At 40.5% G+C, this 19,582-nt stretch overlaps 2 protein-coding genes across 3 annotated transcripts; one reads left to right on the plus strand and one right to left on the minus strand.

The window, feature by feature from the left end:
* The first annotated feature begins 497 nt into the window (after positions 1-497).
* Positions 498-9,484, plus strand: colq (collagen-like tail subunit (single strand of homotrimer) of asymmetric acetylcholinesterase). Of its 2 annotated transcripts, none has more exons than XM_034874678.1 (17): positions 498-1,177; positions 1,805-1,914; positions 2,135-2,242; positions 3,056-3,100; positions 3,274-3,300; positions 4,147-4,218; positions 4,513-4,575; positions 4,946-4,972; positions 5,096-5,140; positions 5,246-5,281; positions 5,373-5,453; positions 5,713-5,809; positions 6,369-6,499; positions 6,881-7,000; positions 7,114-7,240; positions 7,347-7,449; positions 7,548-9,484. In XM_034874678.1, exons 1-17 carry the CDS (start codon positions 1,081-1,083, stop codon positions 7,615-7,617), a joined length of 1,359 nt encoding a protein of 452 aa, XP_034730569.1. In that variant the 5' UTR covers positions 498-1,080; the 3' UTR covers positions 7,618-9,484. The 2 variants fall into 2 exon arrangements, with proteins under 2 accessions (XP_034730569.1, XP_034730568.1); XM_034874677.1 differs by having other exon boundaries at positions 499-1,177; positions 7,099-7,240.
* Positions 9,485-10,917: 1,433 nt separating this feature from the next.
* On the minus strand, positions 10,918-19,490 carry plekha8 (pleckstrin homology domain containing, family A (phosphoinositide binding specific) member 8). Its single transcript, XM_034874669.1, has 13 exons — positions 19,249-19,490; positions 18,648-18,764; positions 18,343-18,498; positions 18,114-18,235; positions 17,704-17,862; positions 17,534-17,574; positions 17,141-17,259; positions 15,725-16,073; positions 14,819-14,904; positions 13,551-13,609; positions 12,972-13,173; positions 12,823-12,884; positions 10,918-12,725 (listed from the first exon to the last, which is right to left on the minus strand). The coding sequence occupies exons 1-13, from the start codon at positions 19,286-19,288 to the stop codon at positions 12,528-12,530; spliced, it is 1,710 nt and encodes a 569-aa protein (XP_034730560.1). The 5' UTR covers positions 19,289-19,490; the 3' UTR covers positions 10,918-12,527.
* Between the last annotated feature and the right edge of the window lie 92 nt (positions 19,491-19,582).

Here is a 19,582-nt window from a genome sequence, read left to right on the forward strand (position 1 = left end):
ATTTTGTGTTTACTTGTGTTGTCCTTGACTATTGTTTAAATTGGTTTGATGTTCCGAAACACTTAAGTGTGACAAACGCAAAGGAATAGGAAATGAGGAAGCGGGCAAACACTTTTTCACACCACTGTATTATTATACATAAAGTACAGTGTATAGACCATTAGCCTATTAAATAGCTGGGAAAGTAATAATTTCACTTTATGGTCAATTAGGTGCTAAAGAACACAGATTTGTCAAAATTGCATATTCATTCCTCTGTCCTTGAACAGAGGGTTTCTAGCAGCAGTGACACTCATGCAATGTCTACATATTTTGTGATTTAGTGCAGAGTTTGATTGTTTTATTAAATTTGTGTTTGTTAGTAGTTTATATCAACTTGCATTCTTTTCTCACAATCTCCTGCCAACTTAAATGGTACATTTTGTCCACTCTTGAAGTCGATGCAAACTATATCATTTTCATATCATTACAGTTAAAATGTTAATTAATATCCCTTGCATTTCCAATGTTTTTATAACTCTCACATCCCACAAATCCTCCTCGGAAATGCAGGCACTTAATTTTGTGGGACAGTCAATCTCACTTTAAAAACCAATCTGGCCTGGACTAAATGGACACCACAATGCACACTGGGATGCACCTGTATTGCATACAAAAAGATGGACTAATAATTACATATAACCAGATAAACTAATGAAAGTCGTCTCAGGATGCACTAATGACACCGCATGTAGAATCCTATTTGAAGCTCTTGCAGGAAAGCCCACTGAAGGTTAGTCATGATAAGTCCCCCTGTAAGAGGAGTGGAAACAATAAAACGCACCCCCAGCAGTAGTAGAGATCTAATATTGGCACTCGAAGCAACTGGCAGGCTGTCTCCTGTAATTTTAGCGCACACTGATGCAGAGGAAAGATTTAATGGGCATTGGTCGGCGTACCCTCTTCTGACGGCGTAAAGGAGACGGAGCAGAGAGGGAGGGGAGTATAGGGAGAGGACAGTGAGGAGAGAGGGAGAGAGAAAGGCAGCGTGTCAGGGCTGCTGTGGCTTAGAAATAAAGTCAGGCAACTATCTGGAGCAGCATGACTCTTCTAACACTTGGACTGTATCTGCCGCTGTGGTTTTGTTATGGCCTGGCTCAATCCTCTTTTCTGGATAGCTTTGTTTCATTTCCAGCAGGTAAAAATATTGTAATCCTGTGCTTGAGCGTGTGTGTGTGTGTATGTGTGTACTGTACTATACTGTACTGTATTGTACTGTACATACAGTACTGTTCATGCACAGGTGTTGAGGGAGTCAGACTGTAAAAGCATGGAAACTAAATGTCTAGTTTTGGGATTAATTTCAAGCTTGTTATCTTTGTAAAATACACTTGTTTTTATTTTCTTGTCCCCCATGAGGTAGACTGGAAATGCCTCTATAAATAGCAAGACCAGCTCCAGTCCTTCAGTGCGAGGCACAGGCACTTCATATCTGTGTCCAGCTCTAGGAACTCTGCTGGATGGGTGTAATGATTTGATAGTTTGCACCTGTTTCCCTTTTGCTTAATGCTGCTCCTGCATGTTCTAACCTCTCTGACTTGTCCAATTCTGACTGTATGTGTGGGATAGTTGTTGGCAACATGTCACATTGTATGTGTCATAGTTGCCTTTGCATGTTCATGTGTCATAGCATAATGTTGATGAAGAGGTTTGATATTCAGTTGTTGCAGAAGACAACAAACATGACCCTGTCTGACTGTCTTCTTCTGATTTTGACACTTGGCATCATCGCCTGTGTGACTGACTGCATGCCCACCTTGCACAGCTCTTAGATCCCAGGAGCAGCAGAGAAGATTCAGCCCATGCTGTTTACTGAATCTGCCTCCACCCCCACTGTTTCCTCCACCCCCTTCACTTTGGCGCCGCCACACTCATGTGAGTCAAAGTCATGTGACTTTCTATTGTGGAATATCTGATATTTGATATCCTTGGGCGATTTCCAAACTGCCCCACACTTAACTGCCTTTTGACCCCCAAATAATACCATGAAAACACTCAGATGGTGGAGTTTAAATTGTCATGTCAAGAATGGGATGAATTTCATACTTTGTCAAAGCTGTACAAGAAACACAGAATTTTCATTTTCATTTTACAGAATGAAGACATTTCAAATAATGGTGGGGAGTCAGAGCGGGGCAACGAGGACAACGGTTATGCCTGTGTCCCAGGTCCCCGTGGGCCTGCTGGTCCCCCTGGCCCGCAGGTAGGATCCAGTCTTTTTCCAAACATCATGGTTATCAAAGCATGAATAATGTACTGCAGATCTGGCATTAGCATCATTACGCCATCCCAGCACACCTCCCACAATCTGACTTAAGTATTATTCACTGTCAAGATAGATGGCTAAATCACAGACTGTCTCTGGTGTTTCAAGGTGTTAAGAATCAGTACTCCAACGACGTATCATCTCCATCTCCTCTCCAACTTGAGAGTTCCTGCTAAGCAGGAGATGGGGATTTCTCTGGCCCATGCAACACAGTGGCCCATTAACGCCCTTCATTTAGCTCAGACACAAATAGCTTTTTTCCACTGGCTGCCAGTGCCCCACACATCATTCTCAGAAACTGTCCGAAGAGCTGTCTGCCTGGAAAGGGGTACTGGGTCGCGTAAATTCCAGGGATTACCAACTCAAGCATGTGCCTGTATGTTTGTGTACTCTGGTGATGAAAGATGTAAAGACATTTTGGGTCAATATTATACCTTGTTCTCTGTTAGCCCAGCATTTGATAAGCAAAAGGCAGATTTAACAAATGTTTGGTAAAGCTTTGCTCATCTCAGGTTGTACAACACCAGCTGGACTGCCGCACCATTTCAGTTTATATAAAAAAAGACCCACAAGGCACTTTGAAATCAATAATGGCCACTCAGCTTTTAACTAATTGAAACTGCATCTGTGGGCTCCGAGAAGCAGACATGACTTTGTGGTAGGATGTTGTGGATAATAAAAGTAATTTAGGTAGATATCTCTGAGATTTATGAGCAATGGCTTATTTGTGGTGTGTATTATGACCGCCAGGGTCCACCTGGATTACCTGGGATAGGAGGGCCTAAAGGAGAAAGGGTAAGCAGTTCACTTCCCCAATGTTTTAGTCTCATCTCATTTATGTAGCTCATTATACATTTTACCAACTACCCGTTATTTTGTAAGCTCATGTTTAATTGACTGAAAGATGCTTGCTGGAAGTGTATTAAATAGCTACTCTCTTTGTCCCCTCATCCGCATCCTGTTGTCAGGGAGAAATTGGAAGACCTGGGCAAAAGGTGAGAGTCTTCATTAATCACTCCATATTCTCCGCTAAGTGGATTTAATCAAATATGAGATACAGTGTCTACCCTCGCTCACTAGCTCTAACTCAGAGTGCTGCCATTGCCTGGATGTGTATATCAAGGAATTGTGAGCATGTTCAACCTTGACAGGAGACAGCACAGACACACTGACAGGATGCAATGGATGCAGAGCTGCTGAGACAGGCTGTTTTGATGGCAGAGGGATGGTCTCCTACTCATTGTAAGGAAGCATATATCGCCTCAGTATTGACCACTCAAAGACATCCAGCATCAGGCCTCACTGTCAGATGGCCCTCCCTTTCTATTAGAACAGAAGGATCAAGCCCACACAGCTTTATTGAAAGCCCAGAGCACTGTGTGATTAGGGCTGGCAGAAGAGAACTGACCTCCTTAAATGATCCGTTGCTGTGGTTGAGCAGCAAAAGCGTCCCAGTGGGAGAGCCTCCCTGGCTGGTGGCCTGACTGAGCAGCTTTGCAGCACTGCGGTGCAATTTAGCTTAGTGCTTCAGCCAGGTCGTAAATCATTTTATTTCCCACAAGCACGGGCTCTTGTTCTATATACAGCCCATCATTTAATTAAAGAGAGCAAAGTGACAGGGCTCGTTGGAGTCATTCTCCCCCTACATGTGCAGCAGTGTTTGATAAATACTGTAGTAAGCAGGCTGTCAGCTTATACAGCAAATCCTGCACTTAGATTTTTTTTTTTTTTTTTTAAGAAGTCCTGATTTCAAAATCAGATTACTGCAGCTGTGACAGTAATTGTTTAATTGGGTATTTCTATATTTGAGATCACGTGTTAAAAGTGATGTCTCCCGTCAGGGTCGGACAGGTCCTATTGGACTTCCTGGGAAAGAAGGACCAGCTGGATGGCCTGGACCAAGTGGGCCCAAAGTGAGTAAGTCAGACCTCATAATGTAGATGATATAAAATATGGCATGAGATGAGACCAGTAAGTGCCAATACAAGGTAGGGTAGATGAGTGTTAGTTATGATGTGTGTTGTGACTTCTGTTATGTAACAACCTTTTCTACATAAATGCTTGGTTTAAATAGTATAAAAGAACCTTAAATCCAAAGTCTGAACATTTCATTTCTGATTTGGGGTGTTGGTGATATTTGGGTTGGTGTCTCGATAAATGAAGCCAATCTACATTTGTCTTATTCTGAATGTTTTTTTGTGTGTCAGGGTGAGAAAGGTGACCCAGGGCTGATGGGTTTGCCCGGAGCTAGAGGACCAATTGGGCCAAGGGTATGAGATACATATGAACTATATATACACAATACCGGTCAAAAGTTTGGTGTCTCTTAGAAATTTCCATTGCACTCCAATACAGACAGAACACCAGCTGAGATCAGTTCCATTGTTTTTTTTAACCAGGGCGGATTACATTAAGTGCCTACATATTGCAAAAGGGTTCTCCAGTGTTTGCTCAGTTACATTTTTAAAACGATGTCAGATTAGTGAACAGCATGTTTTTGGAACATTGGAGGAATGGTTGCTGATAACAGTAATGTAGATATTGCATTATTGATCAGCCATCCACTCAGATCAACTGGTTTTCTGTCTATAATGGAAATTGTCTTTTTTTAATCTTGGATGTTTTTATGTTCGATTCTAGGGTTTACCTGGTTATAAAGGGGAAAAGGTATGGAACAGTTTTGCTAATTATCATTCAGTGTAAAATGCAATAGGATAAAGTGCAATAGGATAACATCTCTTTTTCATATAGCCCTAATGTGACATAACACACTGTAATCTGCTCCGTCAGGGTTCCCGAGGCGATCGCGGTCAAAGTGGAGTAAAAGGAGACAAGGTTGGCAGAGTTTATCAGTAGGGTTGATGCAAAGAAGCAGTACTAGTGTATTTCTGCTGTATGTAATCTAACTTGATATTATAATGTACTGTTCTTTATCTACAGGGTGGGATGGGTTTCCCAGGAATGCTTGGACAGAAAGTGAGAAACACATTTTGAATTTGTTCTGCAGGCATACAACTTTCCTAATCTGACTAATTTGAATGTTGAGTCAATCTGATTTGTTGTGCAGGGTGAAATGGGTACAAAAGGAGAACCTGGGATCTCAGGAAACAGAGGACCCACTGGCCGACCAGGGAAGAGAGGCAAGCAGGTGAGGAGTCCGTGGACATGTGACATTTTGATTGCGTTGTTACATTAGATTTGTGTTGCTCAAATGAAACTGTAATTTCTGTGATTTCTCTTCCAAATCTAATTCATGTGCACTCATAAAAAATACTTTTCTATGCCCAAAATGTCTTATTGAACGCTCAGGATTGAGCATTAGTTGTAAACCTTTTGATCACTGAAACACTATGTAAAGAAACGTTTAAAACAAGACCACCTTGTGTTATATTTTGATCGTGTTTCAGGGATGGAAAGGAGACACGGGCAGCGTTGGTCCTATGGGACCTGCAGGCCCTCAGGGGATTTCGGGTCACCCTGGTCCTCCTGGTTCACCTGCCACAGGTAAGAAGGTCTACCTAAAACTCTTGAGTATGCTAACTTAAAAAGACTTGTTCAGTCAGTGCATGAATTTACCTATGACCCCTTTAAATGGACTGATTTGTGTGGGGCTCTGCACATTCTCTGAGAGTGTGTGAAAAGCTGTGCTTCTGGTGTGAGATGCACCTGTGTCAGCAGATGGAAGCACACTTTAGACCAGTGTCTAGAGGTAACACCGGCAGTCTTATTTAGCACCAGAGAAACTTTATCTCCCAAGATGAAGGTTGTCTTGACATCATGTGCCTAAAAATGGATTCACAGATGGCGAGCCCCCCTCGCAGTTTTACAAATATTATGTCACCAGATAACGTGACATCTGTAATCTTGATCAGGTTTCTGAGTCAATTGCGTTTGCTTCTTGATAGATGAATCAAAGATACTACATTTCATGGCATACTGTATTTCTATCAGCTGTGTAGACTTTAATCTCAGCGACACTTCATCTTAGCTCCTCACTTTAGTTACTTGAAACTTGTTTTATGTCTTTTTCATACAATATTTTCTCCTCTCTGGTTATGTTTAGGACTATACATGGTTGGAACAAAGGGTGCACGTGGTCCACCAGGGCCTCCTGGAAAGTGTAGCTGCAGCCCTCTCAGTAATTCTCCATTTGATGATTATCCTTCTAGAGGAAACTATCCCAAAGTACCGGCGGTGAGGAATGAATAGTTTTGTCAAAAGCAAAGAGTATTTTGTAATGCACTTTGAAACATTACTGAAAGAAAAATGCAACTCCAATCACAATTATGTTTCAACAATGTTAAGTGGTTAGTTAGTTTTCATAAAATGTAGTAGATGCTATTTTCACAAACCCGGGGGTTTATTGGAGTTTAATAACTTTTGAGTTAATTGTTCAAATATAGAAAATTATGAGAGATAAAAGTAGGCCTACTGAGGGCATGAATATTGCTCTGAGACACACACTGCTAAGATTACATTCTCAACATTGCACTCCATTGCACCAACCACATAATTCCAAATGCACTAAATATTGAAAACATGACAGTCAATTTCCTCACTTTGCTTTTCTTTCAGATTTTCGTTGTAAGCAATGAGGAAGAACTGGAGCGCCTTCACACAGATAATGCTCTGGCATTCCGCAAAGACCAGAGATCTCTCTATTTCAAAGACATTGATGGCTGGCTGCCAATCCAGGTACCGTTGCATGCAAGGAAATCAGATTATTTCATCTTGTTATACACATGTTGATTTTTTTATTTTTATTTTTTCAACTTTTTAAAACTCTGTAAAAGACTTTTCCATTCCAGTTGACACCGTTCCAGTCCATGGAAAATGCACCAGATGATGAAGGTTACTGTGGTGACGGAATTGTGCAGATTTCCAGCGCGGAGGAGTGTGATGACAAAAACAGAGTTGTCACTGACGGCTGTGTTAGTAAGTCACATGTCCACATGAGGTGGTCTATCATAGCTCCTTAGTTGTACTTTGCTGTGCACATAAAACTTGACCTCTCCACCTCTGCTGTCTCTCCTTTCCACAGAGTGTAAACACGCTTACTGTGGAGATGGATACCGCTATGAGGGGGCTGAGGAGTGTGATGGAAAGGACTTTGGATACCAGACATGTAATTCATATCTTCCAGGGTAAGCACCGTATACAACTATATGATGACAAAAGTGAGAAGGGTTTTGTTGACATGTTAAACTGAGCGAAGGGTTTTTGTTTCCCATGTTATTCGCAGGTCCTATGGTCACCTCAAGTGCACACCATACTGTGTTATTGACTCCACAAACTGCAAGTACTTCACTTGAGCAGGAAGCTGTACAGTGCAGCGGGATCCTCTTTGTGTTATTTGGAATATTTTCATGGAAAAAAAGAACAATAATGCTCCAAGCAAGAGAGTGTGAACGTAGAGGCAGCCACTGATTCCACTGATGAAAGAAAAAAACGAAACATACGTATATATAAATATAACTCATTTGTATTGCTGCTGAGATGCCACGTAGCTCCCAGGAGTTATAGTCGGGTCAGTGGAAGTGACATAACCTTCACCCACACATAGGAAATGCACAGGACAACTGGAATCAGTCTTTGCAAGCAGGACTTAAGACTGTTCTCCTTACCATGAATCAGCCTCTGGATGCAACAGTTTTGTGACAGCCAAGACTTAATTAAGTGCCGGTGGGAGATGTTGCAGAGGAGCAGTAGCCAGGCCAGAAGCGTATTAATCTTGACCCAGTAACTGTTGAGAAAGAGAGGCAGTAGGACATCCAGAGCCATGGCCTCAGGTATTCTACTGCTGCGTCAACGACAGTGCACAGTATTTGCATGAGCCTGGGATTACTGAGACCATGACAACAGCTGTCATTATCCGAGCATGAAACCCATCACTTTACTTATTATTGCCACAAGGCTCGTACTTTGTAGTCTCAATATTACATCAAGGATTTTAAAGTTGTAAAAGGTAAAAACCAGGCATATAGTACAATCAATATTTATGGTTAGGGATGGAGATAGACAGGCATGAATTATGCACTTGTAATATTTGACTGAGACTGTTATACCGGGTGGCCACACTTCAGAGGCCGACTTGGCCTCATCATCTTGTGGAGGTACTGTGCTTGACAGGGACATTCAGTCTGGACAAGGTTTCATAAATCCAAAAAGAATTCTCAGGAACCAACAGGTAATGTAGCTCCACACAGCACCTTTCAAAGGCAACCCCTACTACTCTCTTTGTAAACTGAATGGCTGTGACTGTATGCTGAAGCACACAGATAACCCGAGTTTCTTCCCAGCACTGCGCTTCAGTGAGAAATGAAATATACTGTACATGAAGGCTTGAAACTGTTTTGTTCTTAATTGTCTCACTGCACAGGAAAGGCTGGGATAGTCTGTAGCTGCTAAAGGAGGGGAATTTCAATTCCAGTCTGTTCTATGTCATTACTGTATTTACTCTAATACCTCTTTATCCAGTCTTTCTGTCTTACAGTATAAACAGCAACACAAAAACTCAACAGTAGACTTAACAGTGTAGATGGACTGTGCTGTGTGTTGGGCACCAATGGTGAAAATGACTTTGCTGATAAAAGCTAACATTTTCCATAAGCTACTGTATGAGTCACAGTGCCAAGGATGACCTGTTCTCAGCCATACATAGATGTAGTCAGGTGTTATATAAAGTGGTTCTTCTGTAAAAAAAAAAAAAAAGGAATCAAAAGATAAAGACTGTTACTATATCGTCTCCGCATGCTTGTGATACCATGCCAATGATTGTGAAACGCTTCCACGCTTCTGTTTTGTAAATCATTGCATTCATCAGCGTAGCAGGTGTCTTAAGAAATATCAGTCTTGCTCTGCCCAGAGTGTTGCTAAGTACTGTATGTATGACACATCAAATATGATGAAGTGATGAACGGTGCCATGCACAAAAGCTAAAATCCCTTTTGGAAACTGTGTTGAATGTGCTGCCTGTGCTGCTGTGCTGTATCATCTACTGTGTGTGCACAACAATGCTGAAACATAACATGCATGTGGTAACGTACTGTAAGGCTTAATTAAATATATTATGCACTGTGACTGGGATAGTGAACGCTCATTTTGTTTCATTGCTCTGAGATGATTTATACTGCAGTTGTTGATCATTTAAAAAAGAAATAAAACAGTAATTTAAATCATTCAAAGCTTTCCACTCTGTCTTAGCACACAACAGCATCTTTAAACTTCGGTCCGGGGTTTGTCAGCAGCTTTGCTTGCTGTGTGTTGTGAGCAAGTGGTGACAGTGATTGGGAGGCTGTGCAAAAAGCCTAAAGACAGCGAAAGAGATGCTATTGATGTTCTTTCAGAGCACTCACTGTAAAAAAAAAGAAAAGAAGAAGCAGATATCTATCAAGTGGAAAAAAGAGGCTGTCAGCAGCTCCTTGCAAAGTGCAGCGTAACACTTAATAGTTACCAGACCACACAGTGAATCTTGCTGTTTTCTCAGACATGACAATGTTTTTCAGCTTGTCATTCTGTCTCGATAAAGCCCCCTCAGAGCTGAGTCTGTGCCTGAAGATGAGGCACAGTGATACAGCTTGGGCACGGGCAGCCAGCCAGTGTTGCAGCAGAGATGTTTGAGTCTGGACGCAACCTTATAACTCTATTAGCATGCCATTTTTCTTTTCTAAATCACATCAGGACAATTTGTCTGCAGAGATGCCCTGAGTAAAAGCTTACCTTGGCGTATTTATTCCATCATGTGCATTCCCCTGACCAGGCCAATCAGATTTGTACCACAGATGTCTCAGTAAAGCACTAAATGTTGCTGGAGAAGATGTGGCCGAGCTGATTCTACTGCTCGGTAATAAAAAGATTTGTGCTCCATTTGTGGAGTTCGTGAACTTTGACCAGTTCTCTTGAATTATAGATTGTGGCCTAGACCTACTCTGTAAAGTGTCCTGAGATAACATCTGTCACGATTCGACACTACAAGTAAAATTGAATTTGGTATAAATACTTGAACTAACAGCTGTTATGGATTTTTTATTATTATTGATTTTTCATCTCAAAGACAATGTCATAGAGTTAAATTTGTATGAAGCAGGATTTAATTTGAGCTCTACCAGGTAATAAGTTGATGAACTGAAATCCAAAACTTTTTTTTCCAACAAATGGGCTTATTTTAGTGCAGGCCTGGTGGTGCAGCGTTACAGCTGTTGCAGAAGAGGAGATACAATGGAGGCCACGGGGACAGGAAGCAAGGAGGTACCCCGCTGTTGGTCCAAGCGGAGTGAAAGTCCCTGACCTATAAGCGGGAATGGCTGGTGTGCAGGGTGCTGTGGTCCTGACAGAGGACACAACTGCTGCACAAGCAAAACACTCACAGCAAAGTTTGCAACGGCGTTATTTAAGCTCAGTGTCACTGTAGTTTAACCAAACACCTGCGCAGATTTACTATCTTTTGCTAACTCATTTATTTGTTCAGCTAGTGAAATGTAAAGGGATGAGAATCAATTACATACTCAACATTAAAGTCACCAAGGTTGGCCTTAACATTAACTGATACAAAATATAATCTATTAATAACATATTTGACTATAACAGGACAGGAAACACACTAAGACAACTTAATTATTTATTATGTAAAAATCAAATAGCATCTTATATACAGTCATACAAAAAAAATTAAATGTTTGCAATGTTACAATGGAATATTCTCAGGATCAACACTTGACAAGAAAACAGGCCATTGCAGTGATGTAAACCTGTTGCAAAGGACTTACTCTAAGAATTATTACTGTATGCCACCCTGTAAACACAAAAGACAAGTGAGAATAAAGTTGTGGTAAATACTATGTGGTACGTCAGTCTTGGTAAATAAAAGAAAAGCCCCATGTTAATGTTCCTGCTTTGTTCTGATGGGAGGTGGAGTCCTACCACTCATATCATTGTTGAGTTGACATCATAAAATAATAACTACGTCTGGTCAGTGCATGGGCGAGATGACATCTGTAGTAGCTGAATGTCCCTGTTCATTATCAGTACAGAGATAAATGAGAAGCAATGTAATTTAACATTTCATCTATCCCTTTCAGGATTATTTATTAACTTTGTTAATTCAAGTCCTTGGCCTATTCAGTTTCCATTGGCACCTATATGACTTATTACATAAAACCATGCAATCCATAAACATGCTCTGTGTACAAATGTCCATACAAAAGCTGGACTGAGCTGGTCCCCATGATAATAATGTGAACTTTATAACTTAAGACTTAATAAATATACATTTTGGAAATGCATTCTATGCATTGGCTTTGTGCAGAGGATGTCCACTGAAGTATTCAGCAGTTGTCAGTACTTACAGCTACACTGTATCATTTCATTCTTGTGTGTTGTGGTACTGTAGGCAGCAGAGGCTAAAGCCATTCACATGATAGCTCCTTTTTGGTCCCACGGAAAGTCTCTACAGCAATTGCTCATAACATGTTAGCGATGAAAAACAAAAAAAATTGTCATACTATGGCATTTATATTACATTTGCAGGGAAAGGCGAATAGACATCTAACATCATTTCCTAAAATCAACAGTCAGCGCAATTACCTTTTTTGTTTTTTAGCCAGAATGCTAAAAGTTAGTTAGTATGCAGCTCCATTACGTACATATTAGGCAGGGGAACTATCTGACATAGTTGTTGTCCAAATAATGCTTTGTGTTAGTTTTAAGTATGACCCTGTTTTGTGAATCTGAAGAAATAGGACAATCTTGATTTAAAATTTGGTAGAAATCACAAATGTTTGACCAGGGAAATCACTAGAACCAAATTACTTGTAGTTATGGGCCTGTACACACACACACACACACACACACACAAAAAAAAAAAAATACACAGCCACAGTGTGCACCGAAAACAAATGAATCATTATGGCTGGATTCTGCATAACAGGGCTAAAAAATAAAAACCTACCCCTTCAATGGTCTTTTAAACAAGACCTAGAAACTACATTTTGTCAATAATGTCCAAATTGTTAATGCTTACTCCTACATACAGACATTAATACCTTCTTCAAACCTCAACCCTCCACTGTCCTAGAGTTTAACAACCACTGAAAACACCTCACACTGACACGCTCAATTATTCTGTTCACAAGATGTACCTTATACATCGGGCACCCTCCTTTAGCGGTCAAGCACTACTGCCCCTGGGGTCAGGTTTTTTTCCTTCCTCTCTCTGTTCCAAATTTCACACCACTTCATCAGACTCCAGGTTGTATTCTTCATATAGTGCATCTAGGATGGCCAGCTGCTTTTCCATGGCAGGCAGGTACAATCCCAGGTCCCGGTGCACACCGCTGGTAAAGCCGCCCTTCAGCTCGTCGCCCGCTCTCGACACTAAGGCAGCGGCGAAACTTTGATAAGACGGCGCAGCTCTCAGCGCCAACTGGGGAAATAGAAGCATCCAACGGTCACACTCCTGGAACAGATGAACCTCAAGAAGGGGGGGGGGGGGAGCATTGGTGAGAGTAAGAAATACGTACAGCAAAAACGCCTCGCACGACCCATCCGTGGTACTGCCGAAGGGTCTTTCCATAGGCATTATCTGGGTGAGAGAAGAGACAGAACATGACAAATCTCGCACATGCATTAGGTCCCACGTATTTAACTAGTTTGTAGAACTCTGACTCACTTAGCGCTCCATGGATGTCTTGCTCTCCTGCGTTGACCTCTGAGAGAAACTCTTTAAGGAACATCAGGCCCCGCCTAAGCCACAGCAGAGCCTCGGTGGCCGAGTTACGCACCCGGGCATTCTCTGTCTGGACTTCATGCAGCACGATGGACTGTAGTGTTGGGAAGCTGTCAGGCTCTGACATCAGCTTCTGGTGAATTTTCTACGAGGTTAAAAGACAGGTTGATATTGTAACATGAACTGGAAATAATCCTGATTATACTCTGCCATCGTTCTTACGTTGATTTACCAAAACTATAAGTACTACTTTTTAACAGCTCAAAAAGTTTTTTGATTTAGTGTACAATGACAGAACAAAGATAAGAGGAGTGACAAGCCAATGCCTGACTTTCAAGCTAAACAAGGAGTTGAGCAGTATAATATACAGAAAATCTCCTTGTTGAAATATTATATAGGAAATCGTAAAGCACTAATGTTGATTTATCCCGTTTGGTATACTACGTTTACCACAAGATTTAGAGGCAATTCTGAACAGTTAAATCTGCTTTAAGGTAACATATTAATGACATGTACACGCACCTTGATATTTCCAACAAAATCCATTTTAACTGGCGCAAACACAGTGGATCCCAGCTTGTCTGAGAACAGAAAATCCATGATCATTTCTTTGTTCCTTATGAAGCAAGGATTCTGAGTTTTGTGTCCTACTATGTAGGACAGTGATGAATGCAGCTCGGGGCAAGAAACCCTGTGTAACAAGTTCAGAAGATTTCACCTGTTCACTGCAGATTTGCTGGGAAGGAAATGTTGGCTTGTGAAACACTAGACGACCTTAGATCCTTAGCATTACTGAAAGCATGCTGCATGGCGTACACAATATCAAACGGATATTACTTGTATCTGGGTCCATGTCATTGATCTAGGCTGGAAGTGAGGACCTGCTCACTCTACATTATCCTGCGTATTGCATGCCTACTTAATAAAGAAATCAACTAGGAATTTAAAAATGATTTCATTCATTTAAAAATGGTCCTCTAGAGTCTACGATCAGAACTGCATCTATAGCAACAGTCTGTCATTTATAGCAGCGGACTGCCATAAATTACAGACCGTAGAATGCTGTAATTGACAAATCGGAATTGAATATTCAACAAAGCCATGTCATGTTTTTTTATTACACGGCTTTGTTAAATACTTGATTCTGCATTCCACGGTCTTCTATTCTGTAATACATGCAGCTTTTGATCATAGACTCTGGATCAGTTTTAAATCAATTTTTTGTTTCAAATTATTGATTTCTTTAGTAAGTAACCATATAATAGGCAGGATAATGTAGAGAAAGCAGGGTCCTGCATCACCCGGTTGTTAAATCTCTCTGTAAGTCTCTCATACCACCAGGTAGTTACAGATGATCAAAAATCTAGTCCAACCTGTCCTCATATTTATTGGGACAAAATCTGATAAAACTTATTTTTAGTCAACAGACTGTCAATTCCCTCTAAATTTGGCAAAGAAGATGTTTTTAAAGTCTTGTAAGTCACAGTGTACTGTGAGTGGCTAAATGTATTTATGTGTAGTACACTGTGTGGATGTGTAGTGCACACAGACAAGGCCACACACAGACACATGAACACGTATGACCTAACAACAAACTTATCAAGATAGACTGTTAGGCTACAAAGAAAAGAACACGGAAAGACATTCAGGTACAGGAGGAAATAATCACGGCATGAACAGATGATGATGAACCCAAGACAAAAAGCTGCCACCTCATTAAATACAGATGATGTGAATGACGAAGCATAAACAAATGACAAGAAAAATGGTGGGAAGAGTGACCGGCCTACCTAATACTGGTACTATTGCATAGCATGAGTCCAAAAACTCTTGTGTAGGGATACCATTGTCGTCGTCCAGTCTTATATCACTAAATCTAAAAAAAGTAGAACAGATTCAAACAGGAGAATATATTAGAATGCCATTTCAATTTTTATTTGATCAACTCAAACAGAAAAAAAGAAAATGGTACAAACGTCCAAACCAAGCCTGAGAAATGATTCACAGAGTGTCATGCAATTCTGAGCTTGACATTACCTGAGACTATTCTGCTACTTTGACAACTATCTGACAGTTTTTTAATGGGGCTAATGTCAATGCTCGTCAACTTTAAAAGACCAACTCCAAAATGCACATACTGTAGTTCCCATCTTGCAGTTGAATACTGGCTAAGTGAGACAATGATTTTCTGCATTATAATGTTTAAACGTTGTGAATAAATGTTACATAAATGATTACAAACACTCTAGTCAATTGTTCAGTAACACTCTCCAAGCTCTTAAGAAAGTAAAATACGATTGAAATGCAGAGTGAAACAAAAAAAAGCTTTACAAACCCAAATATCAGATGAGGGCCTCTCTGTGCCATGTGATCAAGAGAGAACACACTAATATAAAACACTTAAAATGACAGCTTGAAATGGATTCAGTATAAATGTTCCAAACCTGTTGTTATATATCTATTCTGTGCAACAAGATAATACAATTTATATATTTCCACAAACTAAGTAACTGTGCAGTTAAGTCCAACGTTGCAGCAGAAGTGCAGTGCCTCAAAAGACAAGAATACTACACAGAGCTTAGATTGATTGACCCTAATACTGTCATAGTGAATTATCACATACAATCATACAGTAACTTCATACGGTAACAAATGTGTCCTAAAGGATGTGACCTTCCTGAGTAGCATTTTCATACCTGTGACTCATTGTGCTGAAGAAAGTTTCCACCTGCTCTGTGTCTTCTGGCTCTGTTGAATCTCTGGAAGTCTGGCCTTCCTGTTGAGCCTCTTCTTGGTCTGGAACAGCTTCCTGTTGGTGCCGAGGCCGGACAGCGTTGGCTCCCTTGTTGTTGTTGTCCTGCCTTTCTTGATTTTGGTCCCCTTTGTGCTTTTGTTTTGTCTCCTTCTGATCGTCAGCTTCGTTCTCCTCGTCCCCCTCTGCTGGTTGGTTGTAGTGTTCAATCTCAAAGGTATCCTGGGTAGCGTGTAACTGAGGATCGACTCCCCCCTCGGGGACTGATCTGATGCCGTTGGTGGCATCAATGTCTGTGTGACGCAGTAGACAAACAGTAAACATGTGCAATGCTTGTAACCAGACAATGGGGGTAAACAGAATATGGTTTTGTCAAGATGTTTATTGCAGCAAGTCTGACACCCAGTTTTCACCAGACTGGGTGTAGCAAATGGACTGAACAGCTATCAGCAACTAAACAATTGTCATGTAGACTTATTATTGCCCACTTGCAGGGTGCACCAATGCAAACCTCATGCTCATCCTTCACCCTTGTTTAAGTAAAATTATATGACAAACTTCCACAGTATAGCTGCACAGATTTCTATGGGCTGAAAGCCTCAACAGGTCACCAACATCAGAGTTGGTTTTGGTAAGGTGTGACTGGTTTCACTTGGGACCACACCCAACTGGTTTAGCATTGCGCTTCGTGAAATGCTTTTCATTACCTTCTTTTTGTTTTGGTCTGGGGGAACTTTTTGGTCAATACAGAAAGGACTTACACCTTAATGACAATCCAGCAAAATGTTCTTTAACTCTTTCATATCTCGTAGTTGTTGTTTTAATATTGAACTATCAAACAATTGTGTAAAAATATTCTGTCTACATTTTCTTAGGTTTGTAACAATGCCACTAATGCATTGTATTAAGTCTGAACCAAACGTATGTAATATATTGTTATGTAACACGATGTAAACCATATACCACAAGAAAGGTCTCTTTTATGTACTGTATTATTTACAGACGTCTCATCAGTACAGTTAACATAATTTATGATTGTATTTACAGCGAGATAGCATATGTATTATAGATAACCCAAAACAATAACTTGGAAAAGATTTACATCTTCTTTTTAATCACCGGCAGTAGCTTCCTCTTGAATAAAAAGGCATTGTTACTGCTAAGGGAAATGCATTATTGTAACTGGGCATCCATCACTGTCTGCTCACTAAAAGGAAATAATCTATCCACATCAGTTCTGATGGTGTACACAAAACAACCAGGCCCCTTTTGATGTGTGTGGTCTTTCCTCTGTGGAATGCAGTATGGGTTTTCAGTTCAAGAAACTCGTAAAACTGACTGGTTGGGACATCTGACTCACCTGATGGGGAAGGATGTTGTTCTGGTCTATCTTGCTCATCTGGCCCTTCTACTCCGGAGTCAAGGCTCTGGTTGTCTTGTGCAAGTGCTTCTCCTGAAGATTCAGACAAATCTCTCCATCTGGAATGAATTTGAGAGCACAATGTTAAATGTTAATGTTAATTAAACTTGGGATGCAGTTATTTTGGGCAAATCTAATTTGCAATTTTGTCTACTGCTACAGAAATGCAACATTAACAACAAAATATTACTGTGTCAACAGCAAAGAGAATGGGTATTTTATTTTTGCCTCACTTTGCTAAGTGCTACTTTGAACATCTGTGTGACAGTTAGTGAGTGAGGAAGAAACAACGTCGGCAATATAAATACATAATGACCGAAAAAAGCAACGTACTTTTCTCCAAGGTTGTGGTTTAAATGATTGACAGGTTTAATCTGTTGGAGAAACAAGACATTAGGGGGTCATATATGTATGGGTGCATGTAGAATTAAACAAGCTGTACCGTTTTTACTAGATGCTATTACGTTATCTGATTAGACACATGAATGGTGACATATGTTTACCTTCTGAGGTTTGATGGCTGCTACTGGAGGAGACCCTGGTGGACTTTGTGTTGCCGTATCCGTACTAAAAGAACGGTTTGCTATCTGCATGCATTCCTCCAGAGTCTTAAGAAAGGTGGTGCATGTAGACTTTACCATGTTTCCAGTGCCTATTCCTGTCTGAAAAGGGCACACACACACACACATACACATTGACCAACATAGCCCTAAATGTCCCGACATGTTCAGTCTGTTCTTTAGAAAATGTACTTGTGATAACATATTCCACTTGTATGGTCTATAGGTAAATGTAAGCACACAACAATATGATGTCTTGCTAGTTGCAAGTTGGGATACCCTACTGTATACTGCAGCTTCACACCAACAGCAGCTTCTTTTATTTCATCAGCTCATCCAAACCTTAACCTTACCTCCGCTGTGTCTGCTAGCTCATCATTCTCCTTGATCTTGTTTACTTGTTGTAGAAGAAGGTCACAGTACAATCTGAGCTCTGACATCTTAGTTCTCAGTGCCTCTGTGTTCTCATGGAGCTCTGTAATAACAACAGCAAAACATTTACAACATTTTCCAATAGAATAAAACAAAGTTAAAAAAATAAAAATAAATAGAAGCTAAAACAAAATCCATGCATCCAAATACCTTTTTCTCTTTTTGTTCGGTTGTCTGTAAGGCAAGCTTTGGATGTTCCCAGAGCCACCAGCCATTTCTGCCTCTCTGCTGCATTGATGGCTTTGAGGTAAAAGTACTGCTCTCCTGGTATGGTCAGGTCAACTCGTGTAGAGTCAGAGGAATTAACTAATTTAGCACAACAGCAAACAAGGAGAGATGATTGTCAGGACTACATTCAAAAGGCAGAATAAAATCTCTCACTCACACTCACACTCACACACACACACCGAGAGACATAAATACAGTTAGACAGGACAAGTGAGTCATATACCAACCTTGGATTTCACATACTGAAATCTTAATGCTGCCCTTGCAACCTTTCCAGGCATCTTCTTGAGAGTCATAGTAAGACAATGTTCCTCCATCAAGCACAAACCAACGAGGTTGCCAACCTGAAATACAAGTATTTATGTTTACATCATAAATAGGTCTTAATAAGTGCTGTTTAACGAGTAACGTTATGGGTATTTATTTCACGCCTCAATGTTTGAAATCAATTTGTAAAAGTCACAAAAAAAACAGCGTCATCTAACGTTAGCTTCATAAACTTGGAAAGAGTTAACCTTACGTTGTGTTAGCAACAGCTAACGTTAATTGTTAAATCAGATTAGAAATGGCAGATGGAGAGAACTTCCTAAATTAGAAAGCGCTAAAGTTACATGTTAAGACTACATAAATAAGGTTTACTTCTGGTTCGTTAAACAGCTATTAACGCCAATTTAGCAACGTCAAAGAGAAGCTAACGTTAGATAATTCAAAGTGGTGCTCCGATAGTTAAAGACTGACCGGTGGCTAACGTTAACGTTGCTAGCTAGCTAGCAGCATTAAAACGAGAAATATATCCAATAACACACAGCCAGTGTAGGGTTAACTTACCACTTATGTAATTGGTCCACTTATGCAGCATTCCTTCCATTGTTTAGTTATGTGGTTTACTTGTTTATCATAACAAGATATGATGCACAGCTGATTGCAGCGACTCCATCGGGCCCCGAGTGTGATTAGTGGAGTAAGGTCCTAGGGTTTACATTTTACCTACGTACATAAAAGTGCGTACACTTTTTGTGAATAGAGCTCTAAAAGAGAGACTAACGACGTTCCTCCCGTTTACATGAGAGGGATTAATAAATAATGTGCGTGTAGATTATGGTGATTGACACAAAAACGAACCAATAGAATACAATTATATAGATAAAGGGCGGTACTTCGG

Source organism: Etheostoma cragini, chromosome 6, assembly GCF_013103735.1.
Source record: "Etheostoma cragini isolate CJK2018 chromosome 6, CSU_Ecrag_1.0, whole genome shotgun sequence".
NCBI lineage: Eukaryota > Metazoa > Chordata > Actinopteri > Perciformes > Percidae > Etheostoma > Etheostoma cragini.